Source organism: Passer montanus, unplaced genomic scaffold (genome assembly GCF_014805655.1).
Source record: "Passer montanus isolate IOZ18808 unplaced genomic scaffold, ASM1480565v1 scaffold11, whole genome shotgun sequence".
NCBI classification, from domain to species: Eukaryota; Metazoa; Chordata; class Aves; order Passeriformes; family Passeridae; genus Passer; species Passer montanus.
Window position 1 is genome coordinate 12,977,279 of NW_024357613.1, and position 24,734 is coordinate 13,002,012.

Genomic DNA, 24,734 nt, shown 5'->3' on the forward strand with positions numbered 1-24,734 from the left:
GTTTGTCTTTTTATTAATGGAGGCGTTAATTAGTGAAGAGAAGCAAACCTAGAGTATGATTAAGTTGCAGCTGTCTTAAGTCAGGGTGAAAAAATTGGCCTGTCCAAGAGCTTAAAGACTGCTGTTTAGATTTAAGTTACAGTGTCAGAGAATTGTTAACTTTTTCTTCTATTACATTGATTTTCCATCTCAGAGCTTAACTAGAAAAAGTATATTGAAGTAAAATTATAATTTTTAAAAGTATCTTTAATTAGTGAAGTCTTTAAAATAGCAACTATGAAAATTTGAAGAGAGGAAGTATGAGAAATCACATATTGTGATTTGGCAATTGTGATTTAGTCCCACAGTAAACAAGTAGATTCAAATAAAGCATGTATAGGTCTTCATTCTCCAATTACTTCACTTCTGTGAAATTTGTGGTAGAAAACTTGCTGCTATTGCAGTATGATTCTGATTTCTGACTCTGTTTGTAATTTGTATTTGAGCTCAGTGTCTGGGTTTGGGGATTAGCTGTCAGTGTACTGGGTGCCTGCAGTAGCAGAAACTTCTTCAGGAAGGTACCTTTAATCCTTGTTTGCCCTACTTGTGAGTGCCCCAAATGGAATCAACTTTGCAAGTTTGCTTCATATGGTTTCTGTTGGGTTGTTCTTCATCTGTGACTTCTTAATATTACCTATTTTGTATTAGCAAATGTACCTGTGACTTCCTTGGAAGACTAATATTTATTGCCTCTTGTCCACCCAGTAAATGTCTGAATCTGTATATTTTGAAAATGTGGTTTCTAGATTTTTTCCCTGCATATGATTTATTTTTCCTTATATCTGTTCTTTCTTACCACATTAAAGTAAAATTAATTTTTCCAACTCTTATTTTAAATTTAGCTTAGCCACCAAACTCTGCTGCTCAGTTTCTTAAAGTTAGCTGTGCTGGTGCTTCTTTCCAGATGCTGATGGTTGCTGGTTAAGCTGAGACTCTGTGATACTGGGAAAAGAAATCCAAGAAATTTGAATACCTTATCTTTGTGGTGTGACTAAATAGGAAACAGCTCTGCAAGAATTATTCCCCCACCCCCAATCTCCTTTTTCAGGCCTCAGATGACAAGCGACATCTTCATGCATGGTTTAATTCTTTTCTGTGCACTGAAAGTAGTAGACTTAATTTTAATCATGCCTCTCTATTTTGCACACTATAATTACTCATGTCCTAAAACATTCAGAGCTGCAGACTGAGATGCTGTACCCTCCAGCAGTTTGGAGAGGAGACAGAAATGACTGAGTGACTTCAGAAGCAGTGCTGTGGCATCATATAGCAGTGCCTTGTTGTCTCCATTGCCAGCATTTCTGTGGATGGACTCCTTTGAGGTTTCATTATCTAAAGTGCACCCATGGAATACACAATTTATAGCATTGCTCTTTCACAGAAATCTACATACTGAAGCCCAAGACAGAAAGCTGACAAATTTGATGCATTTCCTTATACGAATAAGACAAATGCTGTCACCTGCAGTAAAATCTTGGAGCGGGGTAAACAGTGAGTAAGCCACTTGTGACTTGCTTCTAGGCTTTTACAAACCACTGTCTTCTGTAATGCATTAATCAGCAGTACAGAATAAAAGATCATTGGCCTGTTTGTACCACAGGATCGAGGAGAATTCTTGGAGCTCTGTGATCTTGAACTGCTGTCATTCAATAGCATGGCTTTGCTATTATAATACTTTGTCTGCCGAACTTCCTCCTTCAAGGGTAGTATTACTGAGGTTATAGAAGTAAGCACATTTCAGAAGGTGTTCTGCAAAAAACTTCAAACCCATCTTCCATAACCAAGACAACAAAATGCCATGACAACATACATTTTCAGTTCAAACTTGGCAAATGGATCACATAATTTTTGTCTCCTGTATCATCCCAGAAAATCATTCCCCTGGTCTGAAACTGAGGACAACTTGCAGATTTTATGCCCATACAACAGACAATTTCATATGCAGGCAAGCACTATGGTTTTCCCAAGCTTGTGACTCTGTGCTAGAGATCTGTTGGATCTCAAATAAACAAAGTCTTTGTAATAGAAGGTAAAAAACCCATAAAGATTACATGCCAGGAATTCAAAAAAAGACTCAAACCAGCCAACCAAAACCTGAAATTCTAAATGCTTCTGATATAGCAGTGTGGATTTCTGTACACACCAGGTGGGTCTCAGTTGCTGATGTGACTCACTGATCTATTTAGACAGATTTGTTCTCTGAACTTTTCCTGTCATGCAAAGGCAGAATCAGTAGTCGAATTCTGAGCCTTGACTTTCCACTCTTAGCAACATTTATGCTCTCTGTTGCTTGGGATTGTGTAGGGGAAGGAAAGGAACTCTGCCTAGTGGTGACCCTACTGCCCAAGTGAATTGAAGTCCTGTAGACTCACTTAGTTTAGATGTGCAAGGAGTAGTCGCAAAATAACCTGTCTGATTTTGAGGTAGAATATCTGTTGTGACTGACTTGAACAGTTGGAGGAAAATTTCTATTGTGAGATAGGGACGAAATCATTAACAATTATTCCTCTGAGGGAAAGTAAAAGATGAGTATTTTAATTTCAGATAATATTTAGTCTAGTAATTAAACTTTAATTTTTTTTTTCTTTTTTTTGCTTAGGTCTTCCAATTTTAAGCCTCAGCCCTACAGTTAGATCTGTGTTTTGTGCTCTTCGTGTTGCATGAAGTTGCCTCCTTGAGTCTTGGTAGGGCTGTGTCTGGCATCACAGAGGTTTTGGGCGTGCAGTTGCAGTGTGCAGTTTCCAGCTGTGTCTCAAAAATAGGTGATAGCTTGTGGAAGGTAATTGCTGGCTGCTAACTGGAGTCGGTAGATAACAGGGGATGTAGTGAATCACAGATCCTGTGGAATATAGAGGATAATGGAAATCTTGCTGCCCCACTGTTTATGATTTAGCTGCTTACCTTAATTTCATGCACTCTTCTGTGCCAGTTTACTTATTCTTAATGTACAAGACACCAAGCTGTATGCTATCATTTTTCCCTGAGACAGTTTAATGTCTTATTTCTTCTATGTAAGCTGCAGTTGCTTCAGTATAAACCAGTGTCATTCCTTGTGTTCTTTCTCGCTGTTGAAGGGATCTTAATGCATGCCTGAATGCACTCTTCTGCTTTCTGGGTCTGTAGAAGCTTTAGGAGGTGTGCTGGAGCTTGCTGATTAAAACAGCCTGACAGAGTATCTGTTTCTGGTGATGCCTCTTTTTGCTGATGTGACTGGATTCAGTGTGCTTGATATGTTACCTGTAGTTGAAAAATTCAATAGTACTTATTTCTCTAACCCAGAGGTAATGAACTGCACCAATTAACTTAAAAACCTGCAAGCAGTAAAGTCATACGATGTTGTGCACCCTAACTTCATCTGGGATAAAGATGGAGAAATGTTTGGTTGTAGATGGGACAGAACTGTTGGAAAACTGTTGTTGGATGAAAGAGTTATACCACTGCTGCCACCAGCATGTACTAATATAATCTGAATTTGGGTTTTTTGTTGTTGTTTTGGTTTCTTTTTTTTTGAACGTGGGATGTAAGCACTGAACTTCCTGTTTGTCATAACCATGGCCTGCAGCCTGGTGGTCTGAGAACTTGGCCATGCTGCAAACTTTTTATCGTACTTGTAGCACCTAACACCTTCCTTTTGTCTCTCCTACAGACTTGATCCAAGCAACTAATGAAACCAACGTGAATATCCCTCAGATGGCTGATACGCTTTTTGAGCGAGCAACGAATAGTAGCTGGGTGGTCGTGTTCAAAGCCTTAGTCACCACACATCATCTCATGGTCCATGGCAATGAGGTAAGTGTGAACAGCTCTCTCAAGGCCACATTGGCACTGAACACACTCCAAGCCAAAAGTGTTAGTAGTGCAGTGGTATCTCGTCTGAACCAGAAAGGACCTGGGAACAAAAGGCAAGAATGATTCTTGATGAAGATAAAAGTTACTGTTAGCAGCAGAGTGTATCTGTTTATCTGTCTTTCCATTTACAAAGCCATAACATTAGACCAAGATGAAGCCTGTGCCAAGATGCTGACAATTTATGCACTGAATCTGAAAACAGCTACACATTATTAAATACTACCTGGGATTTTTGACTGAGGTCAGACTTGATGTTTTGGCATTTGTAAACTGCCATCCAGATAGTTGCTTTCTCTGCATGGGTGTTAAAATCTTCCTAGAGCTGTGAATTTAGCTTGATAGCCTTTTAGATCAAGTTATCCTTATCCTTGCTTTTACTGACCTGTAGAGACAGGTATGTTTGCATAAAAAGAGAGAGCACATTTAAAGAGCTTCAGTGTGACTGTGAAACAGTTTCTCCCTGGCTGTGTATAAAGTGTTTTCATGCAATGAACTTCTCACAGTGTAAATTCTTACTCCTGTTTTTCCATTCCAAGTTTTGGTCAATGCTCTCATCTGATTTCTCTAACTGTTTCAGGCTGTTAGTCCCTGTATTTGATGAGGGGCTTTGCTTGTTATTAAATCAGGCCCTCAGCTTGGCTGAAACTGAGGTCTGCTGGACTGAGAAGTCTGGGGCTAGCCTGGATGTGTGCTTTGCAAGCACATAAATATTGAGCTCCCTCGAATCCCTGAGAATTAAACATTTTTATTGCTCCTTTTGCAATATATTTTTGTTTTATGCATAATCTATTTTCTATATATGCAGTAGAATACTTACTAGAGATTCTGACTAAAAGTAGTTAATCTGAATGGACAAAATGTTTTGGGGAAGGTACTGCAGGCTAAGACAAAAAATCAGTGGTTTCATGCTGTATGCTGAAAATAGACTGGTAATCTTGCTGTTAGAAGGTACAAAGCCTTCAGATACAGGCTGTGATAAGGAAAATTACTTTGTCTTGCAGAGATTTATTCAGTACCTGGCATCTAGAAACACATTGTTCAATCTCAGCAATTTTCTGGACAAAAGTGGATCTCATGGTAAGCCATTTTATGTATATAATCTTAACAAGATTTTATATAAGATACTATTGTTAAATTTGCTCCTTAATTCATAAAATATAAATAAGATAAAAATGTGCTGCTGAAGCCTTTTTATAAGTACTTAATAAATACACACATGGAGGACAAATGAGACTGCTGAGCAACTTCAGAACAGTATTTCTCATCTCCTGCAATATTTTTACTCAAAAAGTGAAGCTGTACAAATCCTTTAAGTGCTGGTTGAAATCTAGGCTGGGTCAGCTGTCTTCTTAACTCTTGTGGGTGTTAAAAATTGAAATGGATAACTTTCCATTTAGTTTTTTTGGGTTTTACTCAGTCTTAAAAAGTAGTTTGGTTTCTTGGGGACATTGTGCTTTTTAGGCATTGTCTCTAACTTCCAAATGGTAGGGCTGTTGGCACCAAAATAACTGGTTGATTTTGATTTGATTTGAGTAATGAATTTAGAAAGTCTAGGCAGAAATTAAGAACTCTTTCCCTCTGAATTTTACAAAGTCTGCTTTTCTACTTTTCCCTCTGGAATTATTAGAGAATTTTCCTGTGCCCTCAGTTAATGGAGGAAAAGCTTGTTTCATGGTAGCTCTACCAGAAAAGAGGGAAAATATAATTCTTCAGCTGTCAGAGAATATTTGTAAATTGTATGCAGACTACAGACATGCTACAATTATGTGGATGGGTGGAATGTAGGAGAACAGAGATAGTGGTGAAGGTAATCTCACCCCTAAGGACTTACAGCTGTGCTAATTAGCAAGACTAAAGAACAAGCCTGCCCTTAATGGGCCACAGCTGGATCCAATTAGGGTGATATTGGAAAAGAGAAGGATGGCTTGAGCACAACATAGATGGAGTTTGCTGGCTGTGCTGAGAAGAAGAAGGAGTCAGTGCTGTGAGGAGATGCCCACGAGCTATCACCAAGAAGGTATGAAACCTTTACAATAAGATGGCAACACAATTAGGGGCAAATTCAAAGCAATGCTGCATTATTTCATCTCTTGGTGTAGACATGTGACACCAAAAAACTTCAGCATCTTTTAGATATGGTGACAGAAAGAACAAAGCTAAACAAATACTGAGTGTGTTAATCTAAGCTAAACATGATATATGTGTGTGTATATATGCTCAAAGACACTGGTGTTTAGCAACAATTAATTCTGTTAAATGCATGCATTTGTGTTCTTCACTACCTTCTTTAAACTTAGATTGCCATTCCATAGATAATACACAGTGTATTGTAGATAATGAGGCATCAGATTTGGTAGTGTTATGCTTGATTTGGCAGGGATACTTAATGATGGTAGATATTAAGGGAAAATATAGTCAGTGACTAAACTGAGGGGTGTGGATTTTTAGAAAGGTAGCAAAAAGGGGCTACCTATTGAACAGGAAGATACCTTCTGCACACATTTCTGTGGCTTAGAGGAAGAAACTTTGGAGGATAGGCTGCAATACTAACTGTTCAAGTGTCATAGCTTGAAAGTCACTGAAGTTAGAGACCCCTTGTACAATATTATGTGCCTTGAGTATTTCTGGTGTAACAGTTCGAGGAAGGCAGTAATCTCTGTGGATGTCATTATGATTTATTTGTTCTGGTAAACCAAGTCAGGGATTTTGAAGGTCCATGTAAGAGTCAGAGTGGCTAACATGCATGAAACATCAAGAGTGTTTAAGTTGAACTTGAGCTTTGTCCTGGAAGTCATGTACCTGTTCAGTGAAAACTTTTTGTTAAATTGATATTTTTCCCTGTTAACAGAGAGGTAACTATTTGGCCACCAAGTAATTTTACCCCATAACTATGTAGGGGCTTCTAGCATGTTTCCCCTGGAGCCATGCCACTGGTGAGTTGCATGAATCTGTTAGAAACAGAGGACAGTGGTAGCTTTTTTTGGTGTACCACTACTGATTTTTCTTCAGAAGCTTGAAGATACCTTGTGATACCTGTTGTGTATGTGAAATTGCACAGTGTAATAGAAATCACATAATCTGTTGGCTTTATGTTATCGTTTACTAAAGAACTTCTGACAAGCATGAAAATGAAATGTAAAATGTGAAACTGTTTTTTGCAGGTTATGACATGTCCACCTTTATAAGGCGTTATAGTAGATACTTGAATGAAAAAGCATTTTCCTACAGACAAATGGCATTTGACTTTGCAAGAGTGAAGAAAGGGTAAGCAAAATTTAGATATGTAAATTAATAAGTTGTCTGACTCATTAAATTGTTATTTGTGGCATTAAACTTAGTTTTAGTTTGTCAGTAACTTTGTTTGTAGCTTTGTGTAGCTACAATGAAAAACCTGATTTTTAAAGTACTTGTAATTGGTTAAAAATTGCCCAAAGAAGAGAGGAAAGACTGGGCAGTATTACAAATATTGAAGACCAAAGTACGGTGCCTTGTGACACTGGGAGCTTTTAGTGCTAGGTTTAAATCTTACCCTAATTAAACTTTGCTGCATTGAGACTGTGTTTAGGATTTGGAGAAGGAAACACTCTGAAGCTATGTTTAGGATGTTTCATTACTCTCCAGACACTTTCCCTGAGAGAGATGGCTGATTGCAAACAAAGCCTGAAGTGAATGCCTGAAGTTCTTAGCAGGGAACAGAGCAAACAGTTGTAAACTGAACAGAACAAGGTTGTAAACTTCTGGCTTTATTTCCCACAAGAACTGTGTTAAAAAAAGTTAACCCAGTAGTGTGTTGGTATTTATGAGGATATTTTTCTGGTCTCTAACTGGGACTTTTGAGATCTCTAGATGCTCTCTTGAAGCACAGTTGACACAGCAAGTGGCTTAACACCCCCTGAAGGTGCAGCTTAATGGAGTGCATACTAAAGATGCTCCTGCTAATCATGAATTGCATATAGGATCCTTCTGGCAGTTTTGGTGCATTCTACAGCTTAGAATTCTGAATTGTTAATACAATCATCACTACCAGGCTGTTCTCTCCTGCTTCTCAAACAGCCAGGAAGTCTAGGGTCTACCATGGCATCTTTGCTGTGTAGTGGAAGCCATTCCCTTAGTGGGGGCCATACAAGTTCACTCTTGAACACTTGATGTTAAATAAAGTTAAGTTTGGGCTGCTGGGGATCCTACTGTTCCCACCTTGCTCTAAATTCCTGGAAAGGCTTTCTGTGCCTGCTCTTATATGTGTCTGCAGCCAGAGCAGGACAATACATAATGATGGTTGTGCAGGTTTGTCATAATCAGAGATAAAAATGGCCATGCTTGATGACTGCCATAAGACTATGGATGACACTTAAGGAATGTTACACATCCCTGGACATGTCAGCAATGAGCTGTTGTTAGTTATTCATAACAAACTTTGTGCACAAATTTATCAGTTTGCTCAGTACTTCTATGGCAGTATTTCTAGTTAGTAATTTAAGCTCCCAGTGTCATCTTTCCATAATGAGATCAATCTCTTGCATTCATCAGTCTAACAAAAAACCTTTCCTCATTTGCTGTCAGGAAGGGTGGCTGGATAAAGGATTTTTTATACCAGATGACATGAGAAGCAGGAGAATCAGACTGTGGTTTTGAAATGGTTTGAAATGAGTTATGGGTGTTTCAAGAATAAATTCTGGACAACAGATCAGTTTGGGGGAAGAGAGAAAGGAAACAGCATGGCTTCTAATCTGTATTCCCTCTTGCAGAGCTGAAGGTGTAATGAGAACAATGGCTCCTGAAAAACTGCTGAAGAGTATGCCAATATTACAGGAACAAATTGATGCACTACTTGAATTTGATGTATGTATTGAAACTGACACAGTATTAACACCGGGCAGTTGTCAGAACCCAGGACACCCCTCTGGGTGCCCTGGGTGACATGTGCCCCTGTCAGAAACCTGAGAGGCAGTAACTTATAAATGATGCATTATAATGAACACCTTTCACCTTGTAGGTAATGCTTACTAATCATCCCTCAGTGAGGGCCAGAAAATCCCCTTTGCAGTGTCCCACTGAGGTATCATGGCCAAAGATTGTCCTTGCCCATACGCATGAAATGTAAAGAATGCACTTTTGGTTTTGTAGAGAGGGAACTTGGAGTTTCATCTTCTGCAACAGTGAAGATGAGGGGGAAGAAATGGACGAAGCAAGGAGACTGAACATTATTTTCTGTTTCTTGGCAACCAACTTCTTTTGCAGGGAGGAAAAACCCCATTAAAATACCACATGTACATTGTTTGGGTTCCTCAAAATCATAATCTGGTTTTCAGCTGTGAACTAATTGGCTAATGTTTAATCTAGACTGTTCATAGAAATAAGTGTGTACAATATATTTATCATGTTATGAATGCTGGTAGGATTCTTTGTCTGACGTAAGGATAAAAACAGGAATCAGTTGTAGAAGCCACAGTGTAACATTTCAAAGAGGTTTTTGAAGGAATTAGTTCTTCTGTTGGTGATCAGCAAAATACACTTTGACGTAGAAGGCAGACACCACTCCAGCTCTCAGAGGAAAGGCTTTGAAGTACATCTCATTGTGCTTTCCATTCCTTAAATGGCATAGGAATTGTGATAGTGCTCTCAGAAGAGGAGATATTTTTAAGAAAATAAAGACCTTTTCATAAATAAGCACATATTTTCTTCCCAAGTTAATGTGAGAAGGGATCTTGGTATCATTAGTCCAAATACATTATCTCATAGACTATTAAGATTTTGTTGAGCTCTGCTGTAAACTGACACCTTTTGTCCATTTCATTAAAACTGTAAACAGCATCTCTGCCTTGCTCTTCTTCATGATAAGCAGAAGAGACAAGACTAAGATGTTTACTCTCAATGTGGATACTCTTCTGCTATAGTGGATTGTTTTGGAGTGGTGGAGAAAGCAATCCTTGATCTGCTAACCAAAACTTTTGTTCAGTGTCTTAGCGTGAAAACTTCAGTGCTCGATTCTGTCTATAACAGCACCAAATACCTGGTGTAAGCCAAAATGTTTGCATTTGACACTTGTTTTGTAAATAACTGATATTTGATTTGTAGGTTCATCCAAATGAACTGACAAATGGTGTCATAAATGCTGCATTCATGCTTCTATTTAAAGATCTCATCAAACTTTTTGCTTGCTACAATGATGGCGTTATTAACTTACTAGGTAAGTAACCTGGCTTTTGTCTCACATGCCATACATGAGTGAAGAATCAGTTTAAAATCTGTTTCAGTTTTTTTACTTTCATTAAAGCTACATTTTTCTTGACTCTTCTAGTCTGAAATGAGAGAAAAATTTAAGCTGTACCCTGTTATATTAGTGTTTATCTGAGGCTGGATCATCACATGTCCTTAAAAAAGATAGATTCTTTAAAGACAGTGACCATCTCTATGCTTAAAGAAATGTACAGTGCTGTGTGAGTGTGTGTCATATGTCCTGCAAAGTTAGAAGCTTTTGCATTTTTAAGATGCCCACATTCTTCTGTTATATATCACAGAATCAATTAGGTTTGAAAATACCTCTGAGATTGTTGAGTCCAGCCTGTGACTGTACACCACCTTATCACCTAGACCATGGCACTGAGTGCCACATCCAGTTTCTCCTTAAACACCTCCAGGGATGGTGACTCCACCATCTCCCTGGGCAGCCCGTTTCAATGTCTGATCACCCTTTCTGTGAAGAAATTCCTCCTAATGTCCAACCTAAACCTTCCTGGCACAGCTTATGACTGTATCTTCTTGCTGGTTGCCTGGGAGAAGAGATCAACCCTCACCTGGCTATAACCTCCCTTCAGGTAGTTGTAGAGAGTGATAATGTTATGTGCTAGCCTTGTATGAAGTGATATATTCCTGAATAACATTCCTGATCTGCCTGAAAGCATGACTGCCAAAACTGGATCCCCTCCACAAGCCTACCTACCATCAGCCCACAAAGTGTGAAGGAGGCTGTGAGCGTGTTCTGAAGCTCAGGCAGCCTGGTGTGATCACCAGCATGACACAATGGGTTAGCATAAAAATTCAGTTGGAATTTCACTGTCTACTGCTACTTAAAGTGTAAGTTCAAATTGAAATATGTGGCAGGTGTGTTTAATAATGGACTTAAATGCACTTTAGAGACTATATAAGTGAAAAAAATGCAGTTCTCTGGAGTGAAGAAAATTTGGAAAGGACATATATTAGTATGTGTTTAGGTATCCTTAATTATTTTGAATTTTAAGTTGAGTAGCTACTTCACCTACTTACTTTTCAGTCTTTAAAAAAGTGGTTGACATCACATGCAATGCTGTGGCTAGCTGAGGTTCAGTTTTATGATCTACGTAATTCTTCAGCAGCTCAGCAAGCCCAGCTTATAAACTATACTAGGCAAGAGATGTCACCAGATTAATGTCCAAGCAGTAAATGTTAATGTAGTGTCATATTCGTGACATGTGATATTTATGAAAACGAGACTTGGTGATATAAGACCTAATGTAAGACATCTTAACTGAAATTTACCACATTATTTCTTTAGAGAAATTTTTTGAAATGAAAAAGGGACAATGTAAAGATGCTCTTGAAATCTACAAACGATTTCTAACTCGAATGACCAGAGTGTCAGAGTTTCTTAAAGTTGCAGAGGTAAGTGGCTTTGGGTCTTCTGGAGGCTGGCACTTGAGTATTTTGTGATTATTTTTTGGTTTTGTTTAGCACCAATGTAAAATATTCATTGTGCTTGTTAAGCCTCTCTCTCAATGGATGTTGGATTTATTGGATCTGTCCAAGTGGATCCAGATCTTGGATCTGCTTCTTCAGATCTTTTAGTTAAGCTTGCTTAGGACTTCCATGTCTCTGTGGTGCAGCCAAACTCATCTTTCCTGGTTAAATTAACAGATGACATAACTTCAAATGTTCCAGTATTTTTGAGAAATGCTGTGGTAAATGCATACTTCTAGGACAGGGTTGAACATTAGAGGAAGATACAGCAATTGGGAATAGAAGCATGCAGATTTTTTAAGTCTGTTTTTTAGTCTTTGCAGCCAGCATTAAGTTAACTGTAATGTGAGATTTTCCCGGTTTTGCTCCTTGTTATCATCCTCTTATGTGGATAATAGGAATGTTACATGGTTAATTAACTCCTTTGCTAGATTCTCATTTGTGGTAGCTGGCTTTTGGCACAGGGTGCACATTTTCCATGTTTCATGCTTCATTATAATGGACAGTAGTAATGAGCTGAATAAAAAGTTTGTTTCTTTGCTAATTCACTTAGCTGTGGAGAAGCTTGATAGACTCCTTAATGGCTTGTAATGTCAGGTATAGATTTTGAACTTGAGGGAGTAAAGTGCTTTAGAGACACAGGTCAGCTTTTTGGACAGGGGTTATAGTGATTCTACTTCAGGATTACGAGGTGCAATGGGGCTTGCTCTTCTGCAAAAGCTAAACTAGCCGTCAGTGAAGAACCACAGTGTGAAGCAACAGGGCTGTTAATAGAAGATTGCAGACTTAGACCTTAATTTGCTCTCCTCTGAGACAACAGTATATGACCAGTGTATTTCAGCATAGAGCATGAGATCCATGTTTGTGAAATCAAGCTCCATTTTCTCATCCTTTTATTTTAAATGTATATTTAATTTGTGGGGGGAAGAATATGCTGCAGGTTGTTGAAGGTAGCTGCTGGGAAGATGGACATGTCCTTTCTAACTTTGTGGTATTTTTCTGAAGACAGGGTGCATTATAGCTTGAAGAGCAGTTCTATTCAAAATTAATGCCTGCTGAATATGTAATGCCTGCTGCAGCGGAATAGTGCACTTAGATGTTTACCTTTACTCTTTTATCTCCACAGCAAGTTGGAATTGACAAAGGTGATATCCCTGATCTTACACAGGTAAGCTTCTCTTGTAGTCTTTTTGCATTTGTGTAATAAATAAAAGTTCTGTAATTAGGAAAGCACACCAGAAATGCAAATGCTGGTGAAGTCATACCACCTAACGTGCTGTAGCTGCTGGTCCATTTTAAGTATCACTTGCAAATTGACCTGGGTGCCTGGCTTTGTGTTTAATGTGAAGAGGATATTTGCTTAGAGAAGGAGATCCATGCTGAAGAGTTCACCTGTGGCAGTTTTGATGCCAGTGAAATTGGAACATAAGAACAACCCAAACTACTTAGCTGCAAACCCCAACTGTTCACATAGTTTTTGTTCATGTAGTTTTTGATAGCCCCTTGAAAGCCTGGTTTAAATTAATATTGGAATAGTGTCTCTCAGTTAAACACCACTTAAAAATTCTGAAAGTGAGACATCGTGAGAAGGTGGGGATTGTTAATCTTTGTGGATTTCAGATACAATGGGGCTATAAAGTCTGGCCACCCTTTCAGCAGACAAAAGCAGTGTGTGAAATATCAGACCTAACCTTGAAATAATTGACACAGTTGACACACACCCTAACTCTGTACCTCAGGGGCTCTTTTTTAACACAGTGGAGTCAGGGATGAGCTCAGTCCTTAAACCAGGAGAAATCACCTGGAAACCAGTTAATGAAATATACTTTATAAATTTCTGTGGCACTTCTCTGTGCTTCTGCTTGTGTTGCACCAGCCTGTTCTGCATCATTAGTCAGTGCTGCACTTGCTCAGCAGTACCTTAGTTACTGCTACCTTCCACCCCTTGACCCAACACTTTAGAACAGCTCTTTTGGAAGGAAGGGGGTCTCCGGTGATTATCACATCCAACTTTCTGACCACTTCAGTCTAGTCCCTCCCAGCTGTATTCTCCCAAAGGCTGCTTGGGACTCACTTGCTAAGGCTAGCCTCAGACATGCTGTATAGCCTGTGCGTAAGACGACAGTGTATTTCAGAAATAAATAAAAGGTGAATAAGGAAACTGAATTTCAGCTAACAATTAGTACATAATTCTATGTAGTATCAGTGGTACACCTAAATTCCTATAACAAGCCATGGTAACAGTGGTAGTATTCTGCAAGAGGTTAGTTGTGTTGACACTCCATGTGTGCATACTCTGTAAATCTAGCCAAGTGGTCCCAGTAGTGTAATTTGAGTTGATAGTTCTCATCTTTGGACTTAATAGTTTGGCTGCATAATTTTGGAGGCTGAGAAGGCATCTTAGCAGCTAAAAATTTTGGCTCATGTTTATTTACTAGCATTTCCTAAAGTATGACAATTTTGCCCCTAGTAGCTAGCAGGGAACCCATATCTAAAGTTCCAGCACAATGCTGACTGATAGATTATCTAATGTTAAAGCAGTATCTAGATTAAGCAATGTTCAGTGTTGAAAATTGGGTACCAGATAGTATTTCCTTTCCAAATTGTTGCATCTTAGTAGAAATTTTCTGAAGCTTCTTCTCCGAGTTCTGTTTGATAGATGAGTTTTATATTACCTTGCTGGTTTTTAAGAAACCTTTGACTAATATACTACAAGCAAAACTAAGTGTGACCTTGAACCCATGAATCTTAAAATTAACCCTGTGGATGCCTGTGCTGTTGTCCTTGTTTAACACTGATTGAAAGCATGACGAGCAGCACATCCTGGATTTAGGCTTCAGGTGCTGCATAGTGGAGGTAAACATTTTCTCTCTGCAAATTTGGATACAGTAAAACATTTTTAAAAACTGGCTTTGCCTGAATACTTTTAACATGGGAATCCACTGTTTCAACACTGATGTAAATAAAGTAACTGCATGAGCATGCACATCATGGACCTCAGGGAAGTTGCTGCTGGATTTCAAACTGTGGTTAGATCACTGCAATACATTGAGGTGTGTATCTTTCTCTTCACTTTCAAGGCTCCCAGCAGTCTCATGGAGACCCTTGAGCAACATCTAAACTCACTGGAAGGAAAAAAGCCTGGCAACAAGTAGGTATATATGTTGTGCCACGTATCTAGGTATAATAGAGACAGTGTGAGATTACTTGATGTTTGGGTTTGCCTCTCCCACCCTCCTTTTGTCACTTAGCTAGCAAATAAGATAAGGCTTTTCCTTTCTTTTACAAGGTCATCTTAATGGCAACCTTTTCTTTAATTAAGGGGGGTGGGGGAAACGCACAGAACAACTAGACACTTTCCAAAATGAACTAAAATTACTTGAGGAAAACTAGAAGAAACTGGGTTTGTGTGCTGCTAAGGCTTTTATCATCATCAAAATCTATTTTCTAATGATTTTGCATCTTCATACTAGACACTTGCCATGGCTAAGTCTAGGAAGGATTAAGCTAAACCTCTGTTTTCTCTTTTACTGTTGCTATCCTTGCAATTTAGTGAAGGGTAAGTACATACTTTTACACATCTCTTGCTTGCAGGCATGGTTATGTGTATTTTTAAAAGATTTTCTCGAACACTTAGAAATAGGTATTTTCTTTGAGTTGAGCTAAACTGTTCTTTGCTTCTGTATATAGACATTAAGTTGGGTTTGGTTTTTTTTTTGTCATTTCTGTGATTAGAAGACATGGAAATCTTCTAATCTGTTCTACAGCTCTTAGGACTTACCCAATTCAAATAATTTATGGAATGGATGCTAGTTCAGTACTGGTACAGCTTTATCTTCAGCTCCTCCTTTCATCTCTTAGATCAAAGCAGCTCTAAAAATATGTAGCAGTATTTTCATAACTCATAACGAAAGCAAACAAATGCACTGACGTGCATTTTAAATTATGATTAAGGCTCTGTCAGTTACTGTTAGTGTGATTTTTGTGCATGTGGGAGAACTTTCAACTTGAACTTTCCAACTCACTGTTTTCATACTTTTAAATGTAGTTATTTTCAAGTAATTCTGATTTTCTTTAAAAGAAAGTAGACTTTGAAAATTTGCTGACACATCCTCAGAAGACTTATGTTAGAAACTGCTTCAGTATTGGTGGTGTTCTGCTGCTGTTGCATGGTTTTCTAATATGGTGACATCTTGCCCCAGTAGCTTTTTCCTCTTGGGTCCTGTAGGTCCCAAAGCAAGATATTTGCATGCATCTCTGCATTTCCTTCATTTACTAGAGCTTATTTAAAAGGCAGAATAACCCTGTGATGCCAGTTAGCTTAAAAGATTTATTTAAGATTTGAAGTAAAATTTGCATTCCTTGTCTAAAGTAGCATATGGAAGTGTGAGAAATGTAGAGGTCATGCAATCGAAGACATTTTCAGAAAGCTTTCATGCTTAGGTTTTGGTCTTTTTGCAGGAGTTTTGATGACCAGAAACATAGTTTCAAAGCTGTACTTATCTGAAAACCCCCTTTTTTTTCCTAGATCTGGGGCTCCTTCTCCTCTGAGCAAGGTAAATACTGCCAGTTGCTATACTAGATAATTCTTGTTCAAGTGATATGGTTTAGAACATTGTAAGGAGTTAAATTTCCATCTCTTAATCTACTTTTTAGACTTTGCCACCTAATTGACAAAATTAGATCTTTCAATGTCTTTATAAACAGTGGCCCCAATAGAGCATGTCACTGTTCTGAGGGGCTGCAGTGCTTGTGCCAGTCAGGATGCTAAGGAACTTCACCTGGATGTGATGACTGCTCCTTGTGAAAGCATAAAAGATACACATTTTTATCTCAACTTTTCTTTTTTCTTTTTTTTTCTTTTTTTTTGCTTTCACTCCACCTTAATTCTCATGTCACCAAGAAACTTGCTCCAGGGTATTTCTCCTCCAAATCCTTCACTCCTTCCTCAGCTTTTTGGGGGAGGGAGTTTTGACTCTTTCGAAACCATGTTCATGTGAAAAGCTAGGAAGAAAGGAAGAAAATTTTCATCCATTATACCTAGTTTCAGAAATTACCTTCATTAGTGAGACTGCTGACCTTAATTTAAAGCAAGAGTTGCCAGTGAAAATGCCTTGGTTTGAGTGTCAGATAAACTAATGAGCTTTATGGTGTTAGTAATAGTAGCTCCTGGTATCCCTGGAGCATTGCCATGTGCCATAGCTGTGTCTCATAATGGGTGCTGTGGAGGAAAAACTCAATGAAATCTTCTGAATGTAGTGCAGGGGGTTCAGTGCTTGATTCTAGAGAGAGCTCTTAAATTTCTTTCTGAAAGCCCTTTAGTAAAAAAAAAAAACACACCAAAACCAAATGAAAAAAAAAAAAAACCCGAAACAAAAATGTAACCCCCAAAGCCCTGTGTTTGTGAGAACTATTTGATGGCTCAGAAAGTTTTCTTATAGCTTTAACCACATCTTCCTTGATGCACATGAGGGACTGGGATCATTGCAGTCTCAAACCTTATTAAAGCTTTGGGGAGAGTGCAGAAAGCTTACATCCATCTGCTAGTTATGTGATGGGATGGCAGTAGAACTCAGGAGGAAATCTCTTCAAGTTTGCCATTCTTTTTCCTTCTTGGAGGTGGTCAGAATGGCAAACAGTACTAAAATTAGGACTTGTTTTCTGTTGTTAGGTAAAGGATCTCTAGCATGTGAGATGCTGTACCAAAGCTTAGAGTATCTTTTGGAATTAAATTGACACTCTACAAGGTAACTTGAGTCTTCAAGTTCACGGAGGAGTTGCTGTATACTCTCCTGGGTGTCTGTCCTTGCCATACTTGAAGTATCTTTATCCAGAATTGGAGCAGCTAATGAAGCAAAGTCATAGCATGAGCTGTCTTTTGTACCTTCCCAAGGACTTAACCCTGAGAACTGATGATGGCTCTTTGAACTCTCTTCTGAAGGTTTAAGAACACACTTTTAACTAGTTTCTAACCATTTCTCTTCTCTCACCATTTCTGTGGTTAGGGTACTGATGTGCTGTTGTGGACAAACAACTGTTTCTTTCCACAGACAAAATGAAGAGTCTGACAGTTATAGAAACAACTCCTTTAGAATAAACCTTGTGGAAACTTTTTTCCTTCTTTGAAGTCACCTTGGGGTTTCTCAGCTCTACTACTATCTGAAAACTTAGTCCAGTCTTCCTTAAATTATTTCAGAGGGGAAAACAGCTCATAATAAAAAGACATTATGTCAAAATTGGGTTCTTAAAGTATGTGCATCTATGCTTGAGCTGGTTGGGGAGAAATGCTGGTATATTGAATGTATATTTAAAATGTTTCTCCAGTCTTCTCCAGCCACAACTGTTACATCTCCTAGTTCTACTCCAGCAAAAACTATTGATACATCTCCTCCAGTTGATCTTTTTGCAACTTCATCTACAGCTGCTCCAGTCAGGTAAGTTAAAAAGTATGTTTGAGTTACTGAGCTTGATGTAGGTACCAAAGTCATTTGTTTGTTATTTAAATGTTCTAGGTGAACAAGATCTGGTTTCCTAGTAAATAACTCACTGGCTTAACCCATAGGAATTCTGCCATTTCTCTTCTACCTAAAGCCAGTTCATTGCCTGGAAATGCAGAGTTCTTGATTGCTGATGTGGCATGGTGAAATATGGAAGTAGAATGGTGCTGGTTTCAGTCACAACAGTTATTTTCTCTGTTTTCAGGCACCACCTGGAATTTTTCATTTTCTGTTTTGAGTGTTATCGTGGGGTTTCTTTTGGTTTTTTTAGTTGGGTTTGGGTTGGAGTTTGCTTTTTTTTTTTTTGTTTGGTTACTTGGGGTTATTTAAAAGGATTTTAAGTCTCGTAAAGCAATTGTAGTGTCATTATCAGGAAATAGAACTAAGTTAAGGTTCCCATCCTGGGTTGTAGCATATTCTTGGGTGCTTACTAGAGGTGCTCACAGCCACTGCTCTAATCCTAAAGCCTGGAAGAAAATTCTCTATTTCATCCAAACTAAGGTGGATTCCTTAATCTAGTCATGACTTTAAAAAAAATAATTGATTGAAGTGGGCAAATTCCTCCAGTATTTAATGTCTCTCTTTCTTTTCTTGGCAGCTCTTCCAAGCCATCCAGTGATCTTTTGGATCTTCAGCCAGATTTTACCGGTACTGGGCAGGCAGCTCCAGCACCTGCTCCTGCAGGCGCTGCCACTGCTGCTGGAGGCACTTCGTGGGGAGGTAGAGAAACCTCACTGTCAGCATCCCTTCTTGCAGTCTCCATCTTCTTGCCTGGCTGACCTGAAATCTGCCTCTTTTCTCTGCTAGCACAGGATGTTCCCAACTCACTCTCAGGCTTCTGCTGACCCAACAGTCAGGCATCCCTCTGCAGCACAAGGCTGCTGCTTCTTTCCAGGGATATGCATAAGCTGCTTATAAGGGCAAAGCTGAGGGAGCCAGGATTATGTGACTAAAAGTGAGCAGGAAAGGGGATGGATGAAGGTGAGCAGGTAGGGTAGGCACTTCAAAACAGAAGAAGCAGAACTGCTTGTGTGTTTATTGGCAAGGTGGGGCAGAAACCAGCTCTTCTGTTCATGGAGCAAAGGCCACAGATCAATAAGAGGAGAAACAAAAATAGCTTTAAAAACAAAAATGCATGTAAAGCAAACGGTGGCAACTTTGTGATTACATCTGACAAGCCTTAACATATTTTAATAAAGTATCTTCTGTGTGTGCTTAGAATACTAATATGGAAATAAATGTAGAGGGCTAGCTGCTTTCAAAAAGGAATAACTAACCAGCTCTCTGAAATCTGACCCTGTTGTTCCAGGCAGTAGTAGCAGCTGGTGATCTGGAGGACCACAGTAAATGTAGGCAGTGCTCACTCTTGTCCTGTTAAAACAAGGAATTAGGCCAGTAAATGAGACTTAATTTATACAGTTGTAAACCAATTGTGCTGTAATCTTAAGGGATCCTGTGTGGCAGCTTAATGAACTCCCAGCAGGAATGCAGCACTGAGTCATGCTGACTCTGCTGTCAGTGCTCATACTGGCTGCTGGTGGCTTCTGCAGTGCGTATTGCTGTACCTAGTTGTAGTTCATTAAAGATGACATTGTACTTCAGCCACTTCATTAAGAGAGGATAGCTAGGGCTGTCATGTATTGCATATTCCAGTTTAATCTGTTGAATTAATTTCTTTTTTTGTCCCTGCAAATGTCAGTTTTATTAACAGAAAGATAATTTTACCCAGACAGCAAGACCAGAGAGTCATCTATTCTAGGATGCCTGAGACTAATTATTCTGCAGTATTTTGATTGTGTCCTATTTGTCTTACTTTGTCATTGCCAGGCACTGAAATACAAACTTTGAGATGTTTGAAAGAACATGAAAGAGCTAACTTTTTTAAGGAGTTGCTCATTCCTGTAATAATAGAAATACAAATAAATAGCCAGTAAAGTATTGATTTGCATAGAAGGTGAAAGCGGATTTTTGTTTTTTCTTTTTGGACAAAACACCCATAGTTTGGAACTTAGGTGTTTTTATTCTTCTGAAGTACTAAAATCTTTAAAATTGACTAATAATGCCCTTAGTCTGACTCCATGACAGAAAAGGACAGCTAATTATTTTCCTATGGCCAGAGTTGTTACTACCCTCATTAAGTATACTTCAGTCTTATCTTTCAGAATAGCATTTTGGTAACTTACCTTCAGCTTTGTCTGCCTTACTGCTGGCAGCAGTCTGGGTATGATGACCTGTTACTGCACTGGAATCTTCCTTTTTGTTATTGTTGTTTTTGTTTTGTTTTTTGTTGGGGTTTTGTTTCGTTTTGTTTGAACTCTCTGACAGAATAAAAACATTTCACCTGGAGGGTAGAGCAGTGCTGAGGCACATTCCTGATAAGAGCTAGTGAGCTCTCCATTCCTGGAGATTTTTCAAGACCTGACTTGTCTGAGTCATGACTGACCTGATGTGGTGTTGGGAGCACTGTTGTTCTGAGCAGAAGAGTGGACAAAATGACCTTCATTCCACCCAGGACTTTGGGGAGGCTGTGTACCCATGCCTCCCTGCTACTTAAGCTGCTTATTCTTCTGGGCTACAGCAAGTTAATGTGGGAACTCGTGAGAAAATAGTACAGGAGGGGAGGAAGCTGGAAGAAGTGCTTCGGTTCAGAATAGCCAGGAAAGTGTGAATATCAAATACTTCATGTTGCAGCATCAATACATATCAACAATAAAAAATCCTGCTTTTCTCAGTCTCGCTGGCAGTGTAGATTCCATGTATTTTGGCGTGTGCTGTATATTCAGTGTATTTGGATTATATTTGGGGTTATGTACATGGTACACTGTGTTTTGTTGTATACCTACTGTATTTCTGAATACACAATATGTCATCTAGCAAATGAACGTGTGAAAATATACCCTTCTGTGGTATCAGGAGACCATCAAGATAGCATAATATGGTGCCTGCAGCATACTGCAAGGAGAATAGATAGCCATTTAGCAGGTAGAGTAGACTATAGTATTACAAAACATGCAGTAGGTCAAAGCTTGCATCTTTGTGAGGTTTTATTCTTGGATATGAAAGCAAGCTGACTTGAATTTCTGCTCTGAACTACCTTAGAGTATGCCTTAGAACATGGATTTTCTAACAGTATTGTTACTTTAATATTACTGTACAAAAAGCACTGTTTTTAATCATTCCCATATTAAGACTAAGTGTAGATTGCTGTGCTGGATAATTGTCAGTTCACTGTATTGAGTTCTATAACATAATAACAAAAAGGCAACAAACTTACAAGTTTGCCAACAGTTGTTTATTTCAAGTCTAGCTGTGAGACATTCACCTGGTGTGCAGTAATGGGATACCAGAGTGCTGCATTTTTAATGTACTGTTCTGCTCTTTCAGAATGGTATTTTGGCTTAGTTCAGCTTGTGCCGTCAGTCTCAAGTAGAGCTTGCCCAAGGAACCAATTATGAAAATTGTAAACAACCTAAATGTAGGTTTTTGCTGCCTTTTTTGCAAGTGTTGTAAAATAAAGACAAATTTGTGAAGGTAGGGCTGTGCCTGCTTGAATAATTTTGCTTCCAAATGCTGACTCACAGTAAAGCATCAGGACTCTGCTTGCTGTTCAGTGTGGATAAGATAACCCATGACCCTGTTAGGGGTACAAAGAATCTAGGAGCAGCATTGAGATACTGGTTAGTAAACTGGGAGCTGCTGAGCTCAGACTATCCTAACTACAGAATAAAAATTTAATAGGACAAACTCATTCATTTTTATGTTTTTATATCTCGTAGCTGATTTTTATGTAGGCAAAACTTCTGTGTTTGAGCTCAATCTGACTGATCTTAGAGGACATCAAATTATAGGCAAGTCTGTCATTAAAGATGCTTAATTGGCTTTCAGAAGCAGTTGACTAAGGAGCCAAACTTGGAGCAGAGCCAGTCTGCTTATGCTGTCAACATTCATACTCCTCATAGCAAGTGTTAACAGAGTTAGTTGTTCCTGCAGAGCATGTTTGCTCTATCATAAATGCAGAAAAGGCTTTCAAAGAGGAGCTGCTCTATTGATTTATTTATTTTGCACTTGACAGTTGTCCCAAGTCCAAGAACCACCACCTGTTTGTCTCTCAGAATGTATTTGGGGACTAGGGATGCCATGTATCATATTCTGAAGTAACAACACTATTTGCAAGCTGCTCATTGCTAAAGTACCTTTGCTTTAGTGCCTGTTCTGTGAAGGGTTCTAGGGATGTACTGGTTCTGCTTTGAAGAATTATTAAACAGAGTGAGCTTTGTCATGTCAGAATAACTTCCTGAATGTTAGAAAAGCAAGTGTAGAAATTACGTTTCTAGACGTAACCTAGACATGTGATTTAGAATGAACGTTTGGCTAATGAACATCTTCAATCTGGCAGTTCTACTAATTACTCTGTTTTTTTATTCTGCTGTCATTTAAATGGACAATCACTAGACCTCTTGGGAGAGGGTGAGTAGTATTTTCGATTACTAAGACCTCTGTATGTTAAGACTCCTCACTAAAAGCTCCAGCTTTGTGGGGCTTGAGTGACTGTGGTCTTTGCCTTTCCCCTTACCTTTCCTCTTTGCTCTTCATTACATGGTTGCATATAGATAATCTGGCTGCACTTGCCGGTGTTACCTCGGAGCCACAGATTTCAGATCCATTTGCCCCAGAGCCTACTGCAGCCACTGCTCCAACTACTGATACTACAACTACCACGGCGGCTGCCACTACAGCTACCACTGTCCCTGCTGCCACTGCTGAAGTGGATCTCTTTGGAGGTTAGTTTGGTTGCTGTAGTGCTCCACACCAGTCCGTGATGCAGTCAAAGCAGTACTGAGCTCAGCTGTGTAAGAAAGCCTCTGGTTTTAGCAGCTGCATATATATGGAAAACTGTAAACCTTAAGCCTGAGTAACCTTTTGATTGAACAGCTAAGAACAGTAGTTCTCAGGTCCACGTGGGGGTAAGCAGGAATTGTTTCCACATTATTCAATAACTATGCGCTCTACTACAATTTCTGAGAAAAGCAGCTGTGCTTTTGTAGTTGGAGGGGATGGATGTGGCAATGTCCTCCCCTTTGTTATGTGTCACACTTGTGCTCTGTTGTTTCTTTTGGGTATTTCCTGCAAATAGAGTATGGAGCCAGCTGAAATTACTGTATTTCAGCAATCTTGAATCTAGGTTTTATTTCCCAAGTATTTGCAGTAAATTGAAGGGGTGATGAACTTGTACTAAATGCCAACTATGGAAACAATAATATGTAAAGGAAAAAAAGGAAAAATATTCTCAGAGTTTAGTCATGCTCATTCAGTTTTTAATTTTATCTGCTTGAGTAAGAATACGTTTCCCACTGTATGTTGTCACTTTTCTTGGTACTCCTGTGGAGAAGGAGGCTTCCCAACAGCATGCCAGAAATTATTTTTTTTTTAACAATATACTAGCCCAGTAATGGAGAAACCTTCTTGTTTACAAACTGTGTGTAAGATCACCTGGCCACTGTGTTTTTCTAGTTTTCTCTCGTGCATACTTCCAGCATGACAGGGGATGTCAGGAATAAGTAATAACTTATTTGTGGGGTGTGTTTATGTATCACTCCTACTGACAGGAGTTCCAGAGAGGTCTCATACTCAAGCCAGTTGGACTACAAAGGTGTTTTCTTAAGACTGAAAGTTCCCAGTTAGAAAGTTTTTTTAGGACTGGTTTCAACAGACAGCACCCCAGTAAAGTGCTGAAAAGCCCTAAGAAAGGAATACAGCTGTTACTTGCTGCTTACCCCTCCTTTTACAAAGATTGATAATAATCCAAATGCCATAAAATCAGCTAGTTGAGAAGCATCTTCAGAATTGTCATGGACAAGGTTCTGGATGCCACTAGGAGTGGCAGAGAGTCTGATGTTGGTTGCTCTCAGAAGTCTGTTGCAGAAGCCAGAGCCTGTACTCATTAATAACCCTGCAGATGCATAGAGTCTGAAACTTATGGTATGTGAGCGCTGAGGTCAAGCCAGTGTTGGATACTACACCTTCAAATTACATTATTAAATTATTAACTTGTAATTTAGTAATAGATATGACTTTTTGAAAAGTGAAAGGATAGTTAAATAGATAGAAATCACTGTAAACTTGAAACAGGATTAGCAAAACAACTACCTGTGCTTGTTCTTCCAGTACAGCAACAAGATGCAATATTTTTTCTACCTTTTCCACTACTCTGTGCCTGGAAAAATAGCTACTTCCAAATCATGTGCCTGCTTCCAGGCTTGTCAGGGAATGACCAGGATGTGTTTAGTTTCTGGAGATTTAACTGATCATTAGATAACTTAGTGACGCATGTTGAGAAGTGGAGCTTCGCCCTTCAGTGTGGAAAGAATTTCACTCTTGCGGTATACAGACTTCTGGGACTCAATCTCTTCCTTTAAAGACAATGTATTTTGTCACTCAAATGCAATAAATCTCCAGTGGATTATATATTAGATGCATACTGATTTTTTTTTTTCCCCAGAACACTTTAGAATGAAGCAAGGTTCTATTATTTATGGTAGCAGAAAACCTCTACTTCTCAATAAGAAAAATCTCTAAACACACTCAGCAGTAAAGATACTTTTGCAGTGCCTTCAAGACACCCAGTGGACAGACCCT

The 24,734-nt window shown here is 38.9% G+C and overlaps 1 protein-coding gene across 1 annotated transcript in view; it reads left to right on the forward strand.

Moving 5' to 3' along the window:
• SNAP91 (synaptosome associated protein 91) overlaps positions 1–24,734 on the forward strand; it is a 62,267-nt gene that overhangs the window by 15,253 nt on the left and 22,280 nt on the right. The window contains exons 3-16 of the mRNA XM_039728492.1: positions 3,686–3,828; positions 4,890–4,965; positions 7,050–7,152; positions 8,634–8,727; positions 9,964–10,075; positions 11,420–11,526; positions 12,728–12,769; positions 14,682–14,752; positions 15,155–15,160; positions 16,130–16,157; positions 17,926–18,035; positions 18,697–18,818; positions 22,551–22,565; positions 22,709–22,879. Of these exons, the coding sequence (XP_039584426.1) occupies positions 3,686–3,828; positions 4,890–4,965; positions 7,050–7,152; positions 8,634–8,727; positions 9,964–10,075; positions 11,420–11,526; positions 12,728–12,769; positions 14,682–14,752; positions 15,155–15,160; positions 16,130–16,157; positions 17,926–18,035; positions 18,697–18,818; positions 22,551–22,565; positions 22,709–22,879 (1,200 nt within the window). The remainder of the gene's footprint in view (positions 1–3,685; positions 3,829–4,889; positions 4,966–7,049; positions 7,153–8,633; positions 8,728–9,963; positions 10,076–11,419; positions 11,527–12,727; positions 12,770–14,681; positions 14,753–15,154; positions 15,161–16,129; positions 16,158–17,925; positions 18,036–18,696; positions 18,819–22,550; positions 22,566–22,708; positions 22,880–24,734) is intronic.